Source organism: Corythoichthys intestinalis, chromosome 2 (assembly GCF_030265065.1).
Source record: "Corythoichthys intestinalis isolate RoL2023-P3 chromosome 2, ASM3026506v1, whole genome shotgun sequence".
Taxonomy (NCBI): domain Eukaryota; kingdom Metazoa; phylum Chordata; class Actinopteri; order Syngnathiformes; family Syngnathidae; genus Corythoichthys; species Corythoichthys intestinalis.
This window is the reverse complement of record NC_080396.1, coordinates 410,227-431,164: the sequence shown is the minus strand read 5'-3', so window position 1 is coordinate 431,164 and position 20,938 is coordinate 410,227. Positions and strand designations below refer to the sequence as shown.

Genomic DNA, 20,938 nt, shown 5'->3' with positions numbered 1-20,938 from the left:
ATGAGATCCGCCCGGAGTTCCTAAAGGCTCTGGATGTTGTAGGGGTGTCGTGGCTGACACGTCTCTACAACATCGCGTGGACATCGGGGACAGTGCCTCTGGATTGGCAGACCGGGGCGGTGATCCCCCTTTTTAAGAAGGGGGACCAGAGGGTGTGCTCCAATTATAGAGGGATCACACTCCTCAGCCTCCCCGGTAAAGTCTATTCAGGGGTGCTGGAGAGGAGGGTCCGTCGGGAAGTCAAATCTCGGATTCAGGAGGAGCAGTGTGGTTTTCGTCCCGGCCGTGGAACAGTGGACCATCTCTACACCCTCGGCAGGGTCCTCGAGGGTGCATGGGAGTTCGCTCGATCAGTCTACATGTGCTTTGTGGATCTGGAGAAGGCGTTCGACCGTGTGCCTCGGGGAGTCCTGTGGGGGGTGCTCTGGGAGTACGGGGTACCGAGCCCCTTGGTAAGGGCTGTTCGGTCCCTGTACGACCGGTGTCAGAGTTTGGTCCGCATTGCCGGCAGTAAGTCGAATTCGTTCCCAGTGAGGGTTGGACTCCGCCAAGGCTGCCCTTTGTCACCGATTTTGTTCATAATTTTTATGGACAGAATTTCTAGGCGCAGCCGAAGCGTTGAGGGCGTCCGGTTTGGTGACCTCAGCATTGAATCTCTGCTTTTTGCAGATGATTTAGTGCTATTGGCTTCATCAAGCCGTGACCTCCAACTCTCACTGGAGCGCTTCGCAGCTGAGTGTGAAGCGGTTGGGATGAAGATCAGCACCTCCAAATCCGAGACCATGGTCCTCAGTTGGAAAAGGGTGGAGTGCCCTCTACGGGTCGGGGATGAGATCCTGCCCCAAGTGGAGGAGTTCAAGTATCTTGGGGTCTTGTTCACAAGTGACGGTAGGAGGGAGCGGGAGATCGACAGGCAAATCGGTGCAGCGTCTGTAGTAATGCGGACTCTGCACCGGTCCGTAGTGGTGAAGAAGGAGCTGAGCCGAAAGGCAAAGCTCTCGATTTACCAGTCGATCTACGTTCCTACCCTCACCTATGGTCACGAGCTTTGGGTCGTGACCGAAAGAACAAGATCCCGGATACAAGCGGCCGAAATGAGTTACCTCCGCAGGGTGTCCGGGCTCTCCCTTAGGGATAGGGTGAGAAGCTCGGTCATCCGGGAGGGACTTGGCGTCGAGCCGCTACTCCTCCGCGTAGAGAGGAGCCAGCTGAAGTGGCTCGGGCATCTGGTTCGGATGCCTCCCCGGACGCCTTCCTGGAGAGGTGTTCCGGGCATGTCCCACCGGCGGGAGGCCCCGGGGACGACCCAGGACACGCTGGAGAGACTATGTCTCTCGGCTGGCCTGGGAACGCCTTGGGATCCCGCCGGAGGAGCTGGTTGAAGTGGCTGGGGAGAGGGAAGTCTGGGCTTCCCTGTTAAAGCTGCTGCCCCCGCGACCCGACCCCGGAACAAGCGGAAGATAATGGATGGATGGATGGATGAAACAAATAAAGTCATATTGATCCATTAATGCAAAGCTGTGTGACATTTTGAAGGAGGAGTGATTTAGATGTGACGTATCGCAGACCAAAATAATAAATATATATTTTTCAAACGGTCCAATGTGTGGCTTGGGTTGAACTGTTCACCTATTGCTTGGGTATGTAGATGCTAATGCTACGTGATGCTGACGGCTAGCTCTACGCCAACGTGGATACTATTTGCCGATGGTATACGCTAACATTAATTGCAAATGCTAAAGCTAATTGTCATCTGCAACAGCTGCTTTTGGTTACTCGTTGGATTTGGTGATGACGAGTTCGTTACCCATTCTGTACTTTTTGTTTTACTTGGCCACATACAGTACAAACAGGCATTAGCTTGTTGATCACTGTGCTTATATGTCTATTGACCAATAGGTGAATAGTTCAACACCGCCACCTCGTTTCCTTCTACATTTTCATTTCATTCATATTTCATTCAATTGAATTATTATTTTTGATTTTTCAATCTTATTTGTTTATTTTTACTTTGATTTATTGATGTATTTATTTCTATATTTATTTGGAATTTTGGAGTAATATTCATTTTGTATTTTTAGTCATTTTTCACTTTTGATTCATTTATTTTGTAATTTGGCCAATTTTGGTCCTCCACAGCAAAGCGTATGTTTGCAAGTATCATACACTGTAAGAATGAAGAACAGTATAAGTGACGATTTAATGAGCACCCCTTAACCTGAGGACAATGAAGATGATGAAGATCAGAGTGTAACTTTTATCCCAGAACGTGACCTTTCTATAGTTGACAACGATTGATCGCTTGTGTTGAGTTTACTGCTGCATTCCGCGCAGTATTGTCAATGGGCGCGCAACAAATCAATAAGAAACTGTATAGGTTGAAAAAAGTGTAGCTTCAATCAATCCAAGATGCCAAACATGGTATCATCGATTAAAAAAAAAAATCCCGGAGGGTGTCTGAAGATGATGGTGTGATCATCACCGATATTGATCAAGCCAAGGAAAGGTCATTGAAATCGTACAAGGCTGACAGCGGGCTTTTTCACCACTGCGAGTGGACTGGGAAAATAAATGCCACAGTTACCGGATTTTCTGGACTATAAGCCGCACTTTTTTTGCTGAGTCTGCGACATGTGTGACATTTTTTTCACTCTGACCGCGGACAGCCTGCGGAGCTCTAATATAGTATTTAAGTGTTAAAATATTTCTGCCAGCTCCTTAGCTCTGGAGAGGCCAGGAAAAAAATTTCCACTTGCACCCCACACGTGCACACACACACACACCGGACGATTGCCATGTGGGGCCTGCGAAACTTTGGAGGGGCCCGCAAATAGTTGTCCATGAACCCCCACCCCTGAACGGTCCACTAGGGGCAGGGGTCGACAGAATAAATGGCCCGAACGTACTTTTAAAAATGCTCCAACTACTGGCCTGCCCGCTATCCCGATCACAGACAACCTTACAGTCTATGCAGGCAGCCGTTGCTCTCCGTGGGGCGTTGTGTTTATTTATGGAGTGATTATGGAATAGGATTATGTCAACTAGATTCATGTTTTGCTGCACTTTTCATTAAATCTACTTCAAAATAATTATTGTTAAGGATGTTTTTCAAGCAAATTGTTCTTTTTTTGTGATTATTGGGATCAACAACTGATGCATTTGACTTGGGCCAGTGGTTTTGATAGTGGGGCCAGTCACCATCTAAAGCCACTGGCCAAAACCTTTACCTGCAAGTTTTTTTTTTTTTAACCCAAAAATGAAGCATCATCTCCACGCTCAAGAGTGTACCTCCACGACATCCAGGAGGAGTTCCCCCTACGCATCACATAGTGAAAGTATAATTACTGTAAATAGATTTAAATACTGTACTTTACAGTATATGTGAAGTATACCATGTGTAAATACATGCAAACCATTTAAGTTTTGTCCACATCCTACTTTGCGATTTTTCACTTTTCACAAGGGGTTCTGTGAAAAATAAGGGATTACTTGTGTTTGTTCTTGGTTTCTGATTTTTATTTTCTATTTCTTAATAATGTCTAGCTGATTTTTATGTGATGTAAACACTTTGAATGAATTAGTGTTGAATTGTGCAGTACAAATTAATTTACTTCGCCTTTTTGATTGTGCCATTGAAAATGAATGATGCTATTGGAAATGAATGGGAAAGTTTTTGTCAAAAACTGCAACAAATTTTGTGTGTATTCATTTAATCCATTATTTTCATGTGTGACCGATGCCAATTGGATGAAAGTGTCGAACTGAAAATGAATGGAAATTATGGATCAAACTCCATATTTTTATGTGCAAATTTTGAGCGCATTGATTTCGTGAACATCTTGAAATGTGAATGACGTGAATTGAAGAAACAGGGCTTTCATTGTCCCACCCACACCACCCCAAAAATAGTTTTAATTTAGAAAGCATTTTCACAATTATCCACGATGATCAAAACAAAAACGTTTAGCATTTTTCTGTATCCTCGTATATGAAATCAAGTCAAGACAATATAAATTTGAATACATTCAAAAAGCTTTACAACCATCCTAAATTTGACAACGGTGCCCGTTTTCTTAGCACTTCATTTTCCCCCTGTAAGGCAGAAAGATCCGCCGTGACCCATTTTCTCTAATGCGATAGCTCACTTTGTTCCCAGTAAGGCACCGAGCTGGAATTTTCCCAGGAACTCCTGAGAGGAAAATGGCGTTCTAAGGCAGTCGCACCAAGTGTAATCAAGCTCACCGCGCTTGTTCATAAGAGACGCCGGGATTAATTGTCAATTCATTACATTTGAGCAAACAGAAGGTGCCCCGGCAGTAAAACCTACTTCTTCGTATTAGAGGTGGATGTCGTTTGGATTGGCTCATGGAAAAATCTGAACCGTTGCCATCGTAATAAAACGGGCATACGCTGCGAGGGCGACACCATATGCACCGCCGGCAGATAAGAGGAACGCCGCGTGTTTCGTTACCTAGCGCCATCTCGACGACGGTGGTCCGGCTCTCGGACGGGGAGAGGATTTTGGGCGGCTTGTCCGTCAAAGGAGCTGTGGGAAAGGCAGACGGAGAAAGCCGGTCGATTGAAAAATGTTCAGCGACAATGTTTCAATGACATTAAAAATGAAGGAAAAGTCAAATTAGGCTCGGCGGCGAGTCACATCGAAGTTGTCCAAATCTTCTCTTTGGAGCCTCTTAACCCATTGGCTGCCATTGATGGTACGAGACGTGCAATTCATCTCGACCGGGAGGGGGCGAAACAACTTTTGTTCATTCCCAGTTAAAATGAACTGGAGGCCGTCAAGTGCCGTCAATTGTACTGAAAGACGAATGTTCACTTGTCACCGTTTAAATGAATTGGACGTCTGTTGTCAATGGCGGGCAATGCGTTAACTGCAAACATTCTCTTCAATCATTTTTACATGTACTAGTATGTAGGTTTGATGGCTAAAAACCAGGATGAAAATAGTGAAGCGCACAACATCCCCTTTGGGCTTCCAGATAACTGCTTTGAAAAGGAGAATCAAGCTGCGTTATCATACCAATGTTGCATTTCAATCAGAAACTAGAAAATGCAATTCATGGAGAAATTGTGTAGGTAGCTTTGCTGCGCTGGTTGGTGTACATGTAGTGCAAGCACACGGGCGCATGCAGTAAAAGGGCACGCGAGTACGCGTAATATTAATTACACATTCTTGTAGTATATGTACTTGAATATATGTTAATGACATATACGCAAATCCTTGTGTTATTTCTGCAACCTTAGTTCACGAAGCTTACGGCGGTCCGGCAACCTGTACGAAAAAAAGAACTATCTCGCTGACTGGTGGAAGGACGTCTTTTGTAGACACAGAATCCAAAAAATAACACGCAAAATGGGCCGAGCATCAACATTTAAACTTTGGCTTAACCAATGACAACCGTGTTAGAGGTTTTTCCACAAGACGTGTTTCTTTGTCTATTGAAATATCAGGGCAATTTCATGTGCAAATCTTATACAGTATATTGCTCAACTTTTGATAGCGGTCCTTCAAAGAGTCAACACGTACAAACGAACAAAAGGTACATTTTCTTAAAAACAAGCGGAAGATAATGGATGGATGGATGGATGGATGGACAACAACAACAAAAAAACGACCAGCTGTATTAGTAACAGAGGATAAGCACTCCTCATGCTAATGAATCCCTGCTAGCGACACCAGGTAGGTTACCCATTACGCACACTTGAAAAAGCAGAGCAGCCGGGCCCGATGTTCAAACGACTGCCGGCGTGATGAAAGCTGAATGAGTAGAAACCAATACAGACGGCACACATCTGGAGGCACGCATCAGAAAATGAAGAATCGAGTGCGCTAACTAGTCTGCGCGTCAGGTCGAGTGGGGGATGGAAGAAGGAGAAATAAATTAAAAGGAGAAAAGCAAATGATGCATTTGTTTGTGCTTGGCATGTTTGAGTGCTACGTGGAGAAATCTCATTACCTTGATTAGCCCTTTCCACGCAAAGTGCGCCGAGGTTGTTCGTTTCTTTGTGAAACGGTGAGAAGCTGACAGCAAACAACGCTGGATTTAAGGGGAGGAACGCGCGGAGCCGCAATCTACCGTTTCGACAAAGTCAAATGGATTCAAATATGACGTGATGTAATATTTCTTTTGAAAGAGGCAGCTAATCATAAACTTTTTCAAGAGCCCCTCGATGCCTGATTTTAGGCATTTTGCATTACTTAGCTTCCATTCCCACCAAATCTAGAAATGTCCATTAAAGTTCATTTTGAAATAATAATAATAATACATTTTATTTAAAGGCGTCTTTCTGGCACTCAAGGTCGCCATACAAGCATTTAAAAATATTAAAAGTGAGAAAATGAAAGTATATAACATATAAGGAAATTTAAAATACTATAAGAGATATAGGGGCAGTTAAGAAGACCAGAACTAAGTGATTATTGTGTATAGGCTAGTCTAAACAGGTGAGTTTTGTTTGAAAAAGGGGGAGGGAATCTGTGTTCCTGAGATCGGGTGGGAGTGAATTCCAAAGTCGGGGAGCCGAGCGGCTGAACGCTCGGCTCCCCATGGTGCTAAGGCGAGCGGGGGGGACAGACAGTTGTATGGAGGAGGAGGATCTAAGGGCACAGGAGGGAGTAGTAACATGAATGAGATCGGACAGGTATGGAGGGGAGAAGTTATGGATAAAGTTGCACCGATACCGATACCAGTATCGGCAGAGGGTGCCGATCCAGCCCGAATTGGTGGTATCGGTATCGACGAGTACCAACATTTAGGGCGCCGATACCATCAACTGGCGTCACTTGCGCGCAAATGAACTATCCTCCCCACGTGAGCTAGCTTCCCAAATCCCGATGCACGATATCTGTATGTTTTTGGCTCGAAATTACCACACGAAAATATTTTCGTCTTCAATATTCAGGATGTTCACTACAACGCATATCCGCGATGTTGCGCTGCTTTTCTAACAGGACATTCACAAACGATTAGCATGCGTAAGCTAACGCCCGCTGTTGGAGCGCTGATGGGATCAGAAAGGTTAAGACCGTGAGAGACTAAGCAAACTTCATGATGAACAATGAGTGGCAAATTAAGAGCGCCGTACTTCAAACTCGTCTTGTTTATAAAAGTCGATTCTCATATGCTGGTGTTATGCAGTAATGAGCAGAAGTGACTTCTGTGGCCAGAAAACACTCAAGCGGCGCAGCGCGAACACTAGATATCATCAGATAGCAACCTAGATGTCCTATGTTAGATCCCATGCTAACTCTCGCGCGCACACACTAGATATCATCAAATAGCAACCTAGATGTGCTACATTAGATCTCATGCCATTAGCTGCGTGAGCCCAGACCGACGCCATATTGTCCATTGATGAATTAGAAACCGCCATGACTGAATGGAAGTTAAGCCGGCCAAATCAATCCATACCAGTGACTATAGATAATGCTGCAAATACTGTTAATTCAGCACATGTTACAGATGGACTCGGACTACAAATAGGATGTTTTGCTTATATGGTAAATATAGCTGCTAAGAGAGCTGCAGCAATCAACAGTGTGCCCCACTTTACAAACAGTTAAGATTGTTCTCAGCACTTATATACAAAATTTCTTCAGATCAGTAAGAAGTGGGCACATAAATATTATGCACTAAAATGCTTGTTTATATGATGGCACTGTTATTTTTGCTTGTTATCAAAAAAAAAAAAAAAAAAAAAATCTGTATTTTCTGTTTCAGAGCATTAAATGTATTGAATTGTATCGAAAATCGTACCGAACCATGACTTAACTGTATCGTTGCATCCCTTATACATATACATACATATATATATATATATATACACACACACACACACAGTATATATATATATATTTTGCAAACAGTGGTATCGGAATGGTATCGGTATCGGCCGATACTGCACAGCCAGGTATCTGTATCGGTATCGGGCCCAAAAAATGGTATCGGTGCAACACTAGTTACGGATGGCCTTGAATGTGAGGAGGAGAACTTTGAACTGTATTCGAAAGTGGACCGGGAGCCAGTGAAGCTGTTGGAGGACTGGAGTGATGTGGTGGATGGACGGGGTACGGGTTATGCTGCGGGCAGCTGAATTCTGGACCAGCTGGAGTTGAGGGAGGCCGAAGAGGAGGGAGTTGCAGTAGTCCAGGCGGGAAGTGACAAGGCTGTGAAGCAGGATTGCAGCAGAATGTGGTGAGAGGGAAAGGCGGAGGCGATTCATGGTGTGTAGGTGAAAGTGGGCAACAATTCCACAGGTGAGGGATGAGTGGATGATAGCAGAGATGAGCGGGACCAGGGAGGGTGAGCAGAGTTTAACTAGTTGAGTGGGCATGGGGTCTAGATGGCAGGTGGATGGACTGGATTTCCGGATGAGTTCGGCAATCTCAAATGGGGTGGGGAGGTGGAAGGAGGAGAATGGGTGTGGGGACGGGTGCCAGTCGGAAGATATGCTGGGATTGGGGGTTGATGCAAGGTCGTCCTGAATGTTCTTAACTTTTTCAGTGAAAAATTTCATAATAGAGCTGCAAAAGGAGGCACTGTAGCAGTGAGGGGGGAGGGAATCTTTGGGTTGGGTGATGTTGTTGAGGAGTGAGAAGAGAGTTTTGGTGTTGCTTTGAAATATGTATCCAATTAGCAAGACAACACAATGCCTCGTAATAAATAATATTAATATTCACTGTACGGAATTGAATGTGTTTTCCTTGTAGATCCTGGTGGTCCACATAAACTCAGTAGAGAGGCATACCCGTATGACGTCATGTAAATTACCCATATTGAAAGCCTTTGGATAACCTGCTAGCAGACTGCAAAAATCTGCAGCTCATTCTGCGAGTGACACAGTCTTGCTTTTTAGTGGGCGGGGCCAAGGAGAAAGGAAAACTAATTAGGATCTAATTTTATTAGTAAGCCTTTTCTGTCATTTTTTTTGGATGGATTTGTGTTTAAAAAAAAAAAATGCTCCGCTATCATTTTAATGTAACTTGCTATAATATTTCTTAGCATGTATTTAAACGTTCCTACAACTCTGGAATGAGCCAAGTTGGTTTGCACTGAAAATTTAAGTGACGCGGTGGCTCGTGATGAGCGGCAGCGATGCCCGTCGCCGATTCTACGATCGTCTCCGGAGACATCCCTGTGATCACCGGCGGTGGCGAGTTTGACGTGAGAGAGAGCTCTCTCTCTCTCTCTCTCTCTCTCTTCTTTCAACTCTCTTTTCTCTTTCCGTTCCCGTCTTAAGCTCAGAGTGTGGCGCTCTGTCCGTCTTTTCCCGCGCTCCCCGGGGTGAAGCGACGGAAGATGAAAACGGAGGGGGAAGAAGGAAGGGGATGGGTACTTGCGGTGCGCTGTTCACACTTCATTAAAGACCACTCCTGCAGATGAAGAGCGGTAGAGTGTGTGCGCTTAAGAGAGTTCCACACCGGAGAAAATAAAGCTGCTTTTGGAAGCCAACTTTGTCACTAGAGGCGTGTGGCTACTAGGCACGGGACGGTACACTTAAACTCACGACACGATGCAACTCGATATGCCAGGGTCGCGATACGATACGATATCAAAAAATGTGTACAAAAAATGACTATGTCATTAAAAGTTATTTTTGTGTCAGTTGCACATGCAAATGCAGTAAAAACTGCCGCAAAATGCAACGCTATTGTCTGTCATCTCACATTTGTGGAAGAATGTTATCTAGATCTAGTGACACGCTTTCCAAAAAAAAGAAATCTTTTAGAGCACAACATTGGGTGTGTAAAAGATTCAAAATAAAAATGACTAAAAAATATATTTATAGACAAGTTTCCGAGGTACTTTACTTCCTTATGTCTGCCTACAATTTCCGAGTTTTTTGACCATTGACTTCAATGGCGCTGGAGTGGCATCGCTCACTAAAAACCCTGAAAAAGCCCGATTTGGAAATACCGCATTCTTCTGCCATCTCGACATGGGAAGACTACTTCAAGAAGGGTGACCGCAAGTAAAATATTATCCTATTTTATTGACTCTACGGCAGTCGATAGAAACGTTAGCGTGAAGCTCCAAGGCATTCTAGTACTAGCCTGGTACGCCAGACTCACCACTGTTCCAGCGACCAATGAGCGGATCAAATTTCCAGGGCGGAGCAAACCACAGCAAACAGACAGCGGAGTGGACCAATCAGCGACGGGCAGACGTGACTTTGGTAAAGCGACAACTCTCGCGCGGCGAGAACGGAGAAGGTTATTTACCATGGTTAGCGCGAGACAGACTGTTGTCAATGACTCGTGTCAATGTGTTTTTGGTCATTTAAAACTGATTTTACTGTGGATCGGACCATATTCTCGGCTCTCCCGTTCGCCCTCCGTGTTGTTGCGGAGACAAATTCCGATGCGGAAGAGACGTCGCTCGTTACGAACACGTCACGCAAATAAACAAATCTGATTGGTCGGATGATTTCGTACTGGCTCGAGAGGCCGTTAAGGAGGTGGGTCCCAGACTATTCTCACAGTGTTTGAAAAATACAGGGAGAACAGTCTGGCCGTGCCAGGCAATTCCAGTACTGGTTGCGCACCCGCAAAGTCACGAACACTGGAATTTTGTCTTCATGAAGGCGGATGTAGAACCAAGCCAGTGCCTCAATGCTTCATACCACAAACCGTGGGTGCTCGTAATACCGGAAGGACGGAGACGTCCAAATTGACGGCCATTCATGTCTTACGGAAGGTATGTGCTCCAAAAATATGAAACCTAAAATCTGGCGTATGAAACGACTTGTTGCCTTTGCTAATGATACGACGATGATGATTGTAATTATAAAGTTTACTCATTTTTACGACTGCTGCTGCTAGCTTGTTTCTAATCAGTACGTGTCTGATGGCAATCCAAGTGTTACAAGTTTTTGTTCGTTTGTTTACAGCTGGAAAACGCCGTTAGGCAAGGGAAGACAACTTGACTTGTACGGTGATGGACAGATATCGAAACTACGTGCGTTCTACTTTGATGATGGACGGCGGTTCGCCGAGATCCGACCACAAACTTTTTAACTGCGGCATCTTTAAGATATGCTATTGGAGCCAGAATTACCGAGGAGAAAGCCCGTCTGAACGCCGCCGAGGGTCTCGTAATGTCGAGTGAAAGTTTGGCTCCCTTAAGCCCTGCTGTCTGATAACACTTTACTCGTATGCTTAACCTTCATTATTATTTCTCTAATCATTTTATAAATTGTGATTTATTGACCCCTTTTGCACATGCACCAATTGTTATAGAGAAAACAAGAAATGGAATCATGTTGTCCAAATGTTTTTTATTGCGATCATTATCTGCAATAAAAAAGAATGACATACAATTTTTGATTATATTTATATATATATATAAGCATACCTGGTCCTTATAACAACAAAATCCGTGTCTGCCCTTTGGCAAATGTAATATTAATTTCATCTCACATTGGTCATTCAAGTGGCCGGCGTATCAATCTATACCTCAGGTCAACACAGGCTGACAGGTTGTTATAGTTTTGTCCATGAATGATCGACGAAGTGCTAAGAACAATCATACAATCTCATCTACATCGCGCTGAGTCCATTCACAGGGATTTCGTGAGTTCCTCTGCTTTAATTTTGCAGCTGTAACTTTGACAAAACACTGCTTACTTCAATTGTAATTCATTTTGTTTTTTCTGAACCGGAAGTTCGAGGCAGACGTTGTCCGAGATGGCGCCGCCCATATTTCGCTCGGGAAACCTACAAGCACTTTCTTATCATTTTCTTCAATTCTCAACACTGTCTACCTCTTTGGCTTCAAGCCCACTGGATGGCGCCATACAGCCAATGAACCGCCATGAAGCTTCCAGCTGCGTGCAAATCAATAGCCTTCAAAGCTTCACTTCTTCTATTTGGCCATCAGTACCATTCAGGGGTCGCGTTAACCGGAAATTTTCCGTCGTTGACCGGTTTTTTAAAACGGTGACGGAAAAAACTGAAGTCCGTCAGTCATTTTGACAGGTTGCAATTCACACCCCAGACCACAGGGTGGCGAGTTAGCATATTAATTAGCTATTGTCTCTCTTAATGCATGACGTCGTTGGCTATTCTGTCAGAATATTGTAGCGTAACCGGGGTCTGGCGGCGGCACCGTGATTGACACATCAACGCAAGGTTCTTATTGGTGCACCCGGTGTGCCAGCGCGTCATCCAATTGATGGACAAGATTGCCGCCTGTGTATAGACCCCAATCACATGACGTCACAACTCCGCCCCCCTGACCGGAGCCGCCATATTGTGTGTCAGCCCGTCATGTTTATACATTACCGCTACGTACATGCCTCCTATTACGGCGTGTTTTTCTGCTCATCAATATTAATAATCAAAATGGTGAAGGCGTGTGTGGCGGTTGGTTGCTGTAACAGAGAAGATAGACGGAGAGACTTGAAGTTCTACCGTATTCTGAGAGACGCGAAGATGAGAGCGAGATGGACTGCTGTAATTCGACAAGAAATCTGGGCACCAAACGATCACCACAGACTATGTAGTAGTCTTTTTATATCTGGTAAGATGCATTTAATATATATTTAGAAGATTTTGGGCTGACAACCACAATTAAGATCATTGTGTGACGTTGGTGATTGGGGTCTATATCGTTGCCTCCTTTTCTTTGGGGGCGGAGTTGTTGGCGGTAAGCAGAGTAAAAAGGGAGAAAAATACCAAGACCTCCGTGTCTAATTTTTCGCCGCCAAGCAAGCATTACAATATTAATTAAAAATGAATGAAATCTAAGTACTATTGAATATGTCATCATTATCATTTTAAAAATTTAAGTGACGGGTAAAAATAGACTATGACCGGATTTTTATGACCCTGTCAGTCAAAATGACAGACAACGAAAATGTCTAGCGCAACCTCTGGTACCATTGTCTATCTTTCCACGCTTCTTCAAAAAATGATTCCATTTTAGCTGTAGATTTTTATTCCAATTTATTTTGGTTTTGTGCCTGATGCCTCCCAGTGTGCATTGCGGCACTACAGATGTAATTAACATTCGAAGTTCATGTTGTGTGATAATTATTTCTTCAGTTATTGTTCCAGTTGTTCCATTACTTGCAAAATCATGACTTTGATTACTTTTGATTTAATGACCTGCTGGCAGGCTAGTGTATTCAATCCCATTCAACACAGAACAACAACCAATTAAAATGGATTTATCATCACACCTCAACCCGGCTTTGTTTGGATCTTATCAGAGTTCTCTGATATATGGGCCGATAAAAGCATTTTGAAATGGTATCGGACACTCTTGACATTGGTTTTTCATGTTTGGTTCTGACCAATATGCATTTGCATATGCAATATAGCAATGTCTTATTAGCACTTTGCACTTACTAAAAATAAAAAATAAAAATAAAAAAGATTTTTGTAGTATTTTGATTTCGGTAATAAGAAGTTGTTTGCTTATTTTTGGTTTATTTTATTTATTTATTTTTCATTTATTTGGAGAACCTTGAAGTCGCTACATTTATCATCATTAAAGCGTCCAGTGGGCCATCACAATACAATTGGCCATAAAATGTTAAGGCCACGACCATAAATATCGGTATCAAATTCTTGGTAAATGGTGTTATACTTATATAGCGCTTTTCCACCTTTCAAGGCGCTTTACACTATCTCGCCATCTACCTACTGGTGACGCAGCACCAGGAGCAACGTGGGGTTCAGTATCTTGCTCAAGGACACTTAGACGGAGAATCGAACCCACAACCTCTGGTTTGGGGGACAACTACTCTACCACTGAGCCACGCCACCCAGGAGGTGGATAACATCGGGACATCAGTTCAAAAGTTATTATCAGACAACTCTAGATCTTTTACAACATTCGGATCTTCTTCGGTCCAGACAGAAAACGGATCGTCACACTTCTGCTCAGCATCTTTGTTTAGAGACATCTAGAGGATAACGGATGTGCTAAACGGATCAGTAAGTTCAGAAGGGCTTCTTGTTTGTACTTTTATTTTTTGCCTAACATATCACAATATTGGCGATCCAAATGATGATATGGCATTTTATTTCATTTTGACGATATACATATCATCATTTCGTATACCACCGGGCTCCGGATGGTGAAGAAATAATAATAAAATGCAAGTTTACAACTTTTCCGCAGTCCACTGGGAAAATTCACAGATACCCTCTTTACCGTTTCTACCCCGCAGCACGGCTAAATGGAAAGTAGACTGCGGGATGCGAGCCGAGCAGAGATAGAAGCTGTCCTTGGGAAGCTAATGCTAAACAAGATCATCTTTGGAGCTGGAGGAAGCAACTTGTAAAATCTTAATTAAAAGATTGTATCGCGTGTGCTTTTGCGTGTGGAAAATATGGAAATAATGGACTTAAAAGACACATTTTCACTCTCGGAGCAGGGAAATAATTTACCATGCAGAGAGTAGGCGGAATGAAAGAAGTCATTTTTCTGCCAGGAGAGAATCTCCGGTTAGAAGAAGGGGGAGAAAAAAAACACATCTACATCAACGATCAGCACCTAATTCTTTCTAATTCTCATCAGTCACTTTACCTCATTATGGCAAAAACAAGGTCTAATTACCACAATGATATCAAATTACACAGCACATCCTAAAGCTTGTCAAAGCTGCCTTATGGCAGGGCGGCATAAAATATCATCTGTTCTTGCTTCAAATAGAAAAAGTCCCTGAAGAGAAGTTGACAAATGAAATTGTGTTTTCAATACTGCTCTTATTTCGCATTAATTACAGTGGGAAAAAGTGGGTAAAAAAATAAATATTCATGGAATTACATATTGGCGCTATTTCTTGTGTGGATTTTTTTTCTTCTCCTGAGCAGGAACTAAAAGAAAGTGACATTATTAGATATTGCAATACAGTGCCAAGATCAAAGAATAAAGTTTGCTGATCTGTGTCGTTCCCCGACAGCGGAATAAGAACTGATAGATAAATCCATTATGTAATCAGAAGGAGTAAAAAGGTTATGGGAAAAATAGCAGTCGCACCATGAAAGTAGCAGGCACATTTGGTGCACACCAAGAACATTTAAAATGACAACATTACAAAGTTTTTCATTGTTTTTTTTTCTACAAAAGTACACAATAGGGTATGAGACCTCTGGCTTCCTCAAGATACAACATGGATAAGTAGGTCAGGAAATCATTCTACGATAGTACACCAGAAAAACAAGCTCTTTTCATCCTTCTGCTGTGAATTGAAACGAGTAGATGTCCAATCCATTTGAAGTGGGACAGTGGCACACCCCACTGTTAATTTTTGGGCATTTCTGGGTCACTTTCTTTTGATTTTGGGTTACTGAACAGGAGGTGACTGAGGAATTTCCCATAATGTATATGAATGGACTTAAAATGATCAAAAAGTGACCTTTAAAGAGCATACGACATGAGAAAAAAAGTCTTAAATAGCATTATTATGTGAATTAGAATCATATTTTGAGACGATTCGACTACGTACAACAATTTAGCAAAGCGCAGATGACGAGAAATGAGTCTTTTAATCTGCCGTTTAGCCACGCCTACCGTTACAGGGCTCTAGCGTCCCAACAGGTGGATGACGTCAGCGGGAGACTGAGCTCATTGGTTTTACTATTCAACCCATTGAGTGGGAATTATTCAGAACGAGGAAAACGCAACGAAGAGAGCCGCAAAATGTCATTGTTTCAGTCTCTCTACTCCAATATTTTTACAGGATATTCTTTTTATCCAAGTATTTTTCCCCAATAGCTAAATAAATGGCTCGAGAAGGACCAGTCAGCCCGTCAAGGGGGAACTATTCACAACGAGGAAAACGCGACGAAGAGAGCTGCAAAATGTCATTGTTTCTGTCTCTTCAGTATTTTTACAGGATATTCCTTTTATCCAAGTATTTTCCCCAATTGCTAAATAAATGGCATGGTCATGACAAATAACAGTCTTGTGCTCAATGGAATATGAAATAATAAAATTGCACTTATTCAGGACGACATGGCAAAATGACTCCATAATGGTCAAAACTGTCGACTTCACCTTTGCTGTGGCACCTCCCGAACGATATTTTATGACACCTAAATCGGACATATGTCATTTCCCTTCCCCGGCTTCGGAGAATGTAAACAAACCAAGAGGCGTGACAGCTAGCCGACACGCTAACCCGAACCGAGTGATGTTTCAAAGTCTTCGAAACGGAAAAATCACACATAGCACACTAGCCCGGATAATTTGACATGACGACTGGGTTGTCGATTGTCTTTGGGGATCGGCAAACCGCCCGGCGGAGAGCAATTTACAGTTCGTTCCCCGGAGGAGGGCGGCTGGAGTTGTTGTGCAGCTAATGTGCACGAGGAGAGCTTTTTACATTCCTATCAATGATCAAACGTAAGTAGTCCTTTATTTAAAGAAAGTTTGTAGTGTTTACTTTGTAATCGCTGTATTAATATTTGACATAATACAAAACAAGATGTTTACTCACTTCCTCGTAAGTCCAATGGTCCCACAGTAGTAGGGCTTGGCCAATATCCACGGTGAATGGGAACCTTTTGAAACTCCAAAAAGGCGCACACGCCTCTCCCTCATAAAGCAAGCATTTTCTGCAGCTGTTTGGCTGGCGTGATGTGAAAAATAAACCTATTAATCCGCAAAGTCAGCTGAATCCTTAGTCCTCATACACAACAGTACGGCTGTATAGCGAAGAGGAAGCCTTCACCTGTACACGTCACAGCGCAATGCAAGACCGAAGCCGGAAGACACTCATTTTCATGGCGCGGGATTCAAAAACACTAAATAAATATAACGATCGCTTCCACACACATCCAAGCGGTCCATATCATTCAGGAGCATAAAATACCGCGTGTATTATGAATAAACATGCTTTTTCGTGTCACATGCACTTTAAATGTCCTAAAATAAACAAGAAGTGACTGGTAAATGCCTCCAACAGCAGAAAGAAAGTTCTGATTTCAGTGCCATTGACTTCACTAGACGCCTAATCCATTTTGAAATGAATTCCTTGTCGAAATGAATCGGACATCTATCGCCGTCAGTGGCGGCCAATCAGTTGACATAAGCCCTTTTCAGACTCTGTGCAGGGGAGGGTGGGATTTTATAACCCGGACATTATTGGTCTGCATCGGCAACAAAATAAAGCATACATTTCCAAAGATGGACCGTCTCTACCTGGGCCTTCCAATAGCAATTGAATGTTTCCAGTTTAATTTTGCCATCTTTCCAGTTTGTCATGTTGATAATTGCCATGTTTGTTTCCCGCTTTTTGTCTTACTGCGAAGAAAGAGGAAATGGATGTCATCTGCCTTGGCGCCGTGACCCGGGAATTAAACGGCTACTTTCACACATGCCGCGTACCGGGTAAATCCCGGACATTATACCAGGACGCGACCCTGTTAATGTCCGTGTCAGTCGAGCCAGAAAATTGCTTTTAGTCATAAAGGCTACCCGTTTAAATCCCGGGATTTAACAGGAGTTCGGCCTATGTCTGAAAGGGGCTATAGACACTTTCCTAAACTGTTTCTTTTTTTTTCCCAAACAGTGACACCTTTTAAAATGATATTTGGATTCACGGTTGAAACATATCGATCACTTATTTGGGATCAAAAACAAGAGATCACTGAATTGTCACACCCATCGTACACAATGCAATGTATTTTACTCAGAGGTGAGTAGAGTAGCCAAAAATTTTACTCAAGTAAGGGTAGCGTTACTTCCAAATAATATTAACTCAAATAAAAGTAGTCATAAAAACCAACGAAATGCAAACGATCATACCTCCGGTGTTCTCTGCTCTGTCGGTGCCTAATAAAAACTGGGAGAGAGAGACTGAAATCCATGCTTTCAAGTCATGTTGACTGTCAATTTTTCTTGTAGTGCTTCAAAGACACCACGTTAATGAATGGGCCGGCACGATCATGGGACTTCCAATTGCAAGCTTGTGTGTGGTCATGTGACTGTATTTCTATGTCCGAATAGTATAATGGAGTCATGTGGTTGATGAAACTCCACAGACCAGCTGAACTTGGGCTAAGTAGCAGACCATCATCTGCATACATTAGATGCAGCCATTTTGACACTTTCTTAACAGTTCGTTCATATAAAAATGGAATAACATTGGATGCTCCCCTGTCTGACTTGAAAGGGGGCAGATATACCGTAGTCGTCCCACTTCACCTGTATATTTGGATTAGTACACCAGTATAAAAGAATTCTTATCATGTTATTGGGAACTCCCGCTTGGCTTCATTTGCTAAACACCTTCCTGTGGTTCACACGGTCGAAAGCCTTGCAAGTGTCTTGAAAACACATCAACATAGAGGAGTTTTTCCTCATATACAGTAGGTATTGACCAATTCTTTTTAAAACATAAATACACATGTCCGTGCCAGGCCTAGGTTTAAAAGCAAATGGATTATCTGTAGAGCTTATTCATGTATTAACTCTCTCCACCTTAGAAACAACACTAGCAAGGGTGATGGGTCTATAGTTGTCCGAGCTGCTCACTTTGCCCGCTTGAACCTTGATGACACCGACACGATAGAGTCGTAAACCAGCCGCCACCTTCCCGCTACCACTCATCAAGGCTCATTTTCAGAGAGCAAGTTTCACAAAAAAAACCATTTTCCTCGCCTAGAGATCAGCTGTGTCATGAGTGTCGGCCTTCAGCAATGAACACCATCTTCAAATTTCACAATGGGTCACACATAAACGCAGTGTTTTTTAAAAAAAAAAATTATTTTAAAGTAGTACGAATAGAGTACATACTAAATAAACGTTGTATCTTCTGAAACCCAAATTATTATTTGATGGCCCTGCAGGAGTGTCTGCATTCTGATTTTTCATGAAGTGTTATTTTTAAAACATTATGCCAATTCAGTGCTAAGAGCTTCCTAGGAAAGTTCTGCTCCTTTTCTGATCAAAATCTCTTTATTTTCCAAAATTTCACACTAGTTGTGCTTTTCAACAACCGAGGAATAACCGAGCATTCCCATACTAGCAAATAAACTGTCTGTGCTCGATTGGTAGGAACAAAAAGCAGAGGGATCAAAGAGCCACACGGGTCGGCGACTAAGCTCAAAGCTACTACTGACATGTGCAGAACAAAGCCATATATGAACACGAGGAAGAAAAAGCAGCAAGATGTGGAGAACACCGATAAACACATCAATACTCGTCAGAGGAGCCACCCACGGAGCGAGGCGCGTTGAGAGAAAATGACCTTACCAAAGTGGACATAGTCGAACAAATAAGAACGGAGTTGATTTTCTATATTCTCTGCGGTGCACCAAAAGAAGAAAAAAAGCTCCACCCACCCGCTATTAAACTTGAACATAAGCCAGCTGTAGGGCCATTGAAACAACTTGTCATGACCGTGTTGCCGGCAAGCGGCGCAATCAATTTTCATCACATCAGGAGCAGCGGGGCACTGCCACTGACCCGATCTCCCTGACCGAGGGTGGTATGGAGACTTTAACGTGTGGAAGCAACAAAAGACGCCATTTGCTTATTTTCCACTTCTTTTTTTTATTTTTTAACAATAACTTGTGTTGATCTTTTTTGAAAGCCATGTTTTCTTTAAAGGACAATTCAGTCAATTTGATTTTGGGCATTAAAAAAAAAAACGACACATTTAACTTATGTGGTAATACATTGAACTCTTTATTGGGTACTCCTTTAAGCCACACTTTTTAAATCACAAATGTTAACGCCATGATGCCGACATTTACATTTAACAATTATACGTGAAGCATTGGAGAGAATACATAAATCCATAAAAATACTATATGTATAAATTTTTAAAAAAAAACTAAAGATAGAACATTAAATTGAAAAATACAGGTAAGATGATTTTTTTTTTTAAAAATTGAAGATTTAAAACAATCATACAAATTTAATTTATTAATACAGTCCTCCATTTTATTTATTTTTTTTGTTTTTGAAACAAATTGTTAAAAAAAAAATTAAATTTTTAATTCATTTTCTATATTTTCCCCATGTTTCTTTTAGTTTTTTTTCCTCAATCTTTTTCAGGGGGTATTTTAATGTAGGATTTGCTGATTTTTACTTTTAGTTCATTTTTCTACATTTAATGTACTTATTTATTCCCCATTATTTTTAGGTATATTTGTCAACTCACCTACTACGAGCCCAGGTATATGTACAGCAGGGGTCGCGTTAACCGAAAATTTTCCGTCGTTGACCGGTTTTTTAAAACGGTGACGGAAAAAACTGAAGTCCGTCCGTCATTTTGACAGGTTGCAATTCACACCCCAGACCACGGGGTGGCGACTGAGCATATTAATTAGCTATTGTCTCTCTTAATGCATGACGTCGTTGGCTATTCTGTCAGAATATTGTAGCGTCACCGGGGTCTGGCGGCGGCACCGTGATTGACACATCAACGCGAGGTTCTTATTGGTGCACCCGGTGTGCCAGCGCGTCATCCAATTGGTGGACTAGATTGCCGCCTGTGTATAGACCCCAATCACATGACGTCACAACTCCGCCCCCCTGACTGGAGCCGCCATATTGTCCGTCAGCTCGTCGTGTTTACACATTACCGCTACGTACATGCCTCCTATTACGGCGTGTTTTTCTGCTCGTTAACATTAATAATCAAAATGGTGACGGCGTGTGCGGCGGTTGGTTGCAGTAACAGAGAAGATAGACGGAGAGACTTGAAGTTCTACCGTATTCTGAGAGACCTGAAGAGGAGAGCGAGATGGACTGCTGTAATTGGACAAGAAATCTGGGCACCAAACGATCACCACAGACTATGTAGTAGTCATTTTATATCTGGTAAGATGCATTTAATATATATTTAGAAGATTTTGGGCTGACAACCACAATTAAGATCATTGTGTGACGTTGGTGATTGGGGTCTATATAGTTGCGTCTTTTTCTTAGGGGTGGAGTTGTTGTTTTGTTGGTGT

General features: G+C 42.6%; 1 protein-coding gene across 2 annotated transcripts in view; it reads right to left on the bottom strand.

The window, feature by feature from the left end:
• Window positions 1–20,938, bottom strand: part of LOC130906500 (interleukin-1 receptor accessory protein-like 1) — a 222,465-nt gene that overhangs the window by 58,499 nt on the left and 143,028 nt on the right. For both annotated transcript variants that reach the window (XM_057820917.1, XM_057820909.1), the window contains one exon: window positions 4,472–4,546. In XM_057820917.1, the coding sequence (XP_057676900.1) occupies window positions 4,472–4,546 (75 nt within the window). The remainder of the gene's footprint in view (window positions 1–4,471; window positions 4,547–20,938) is intronic.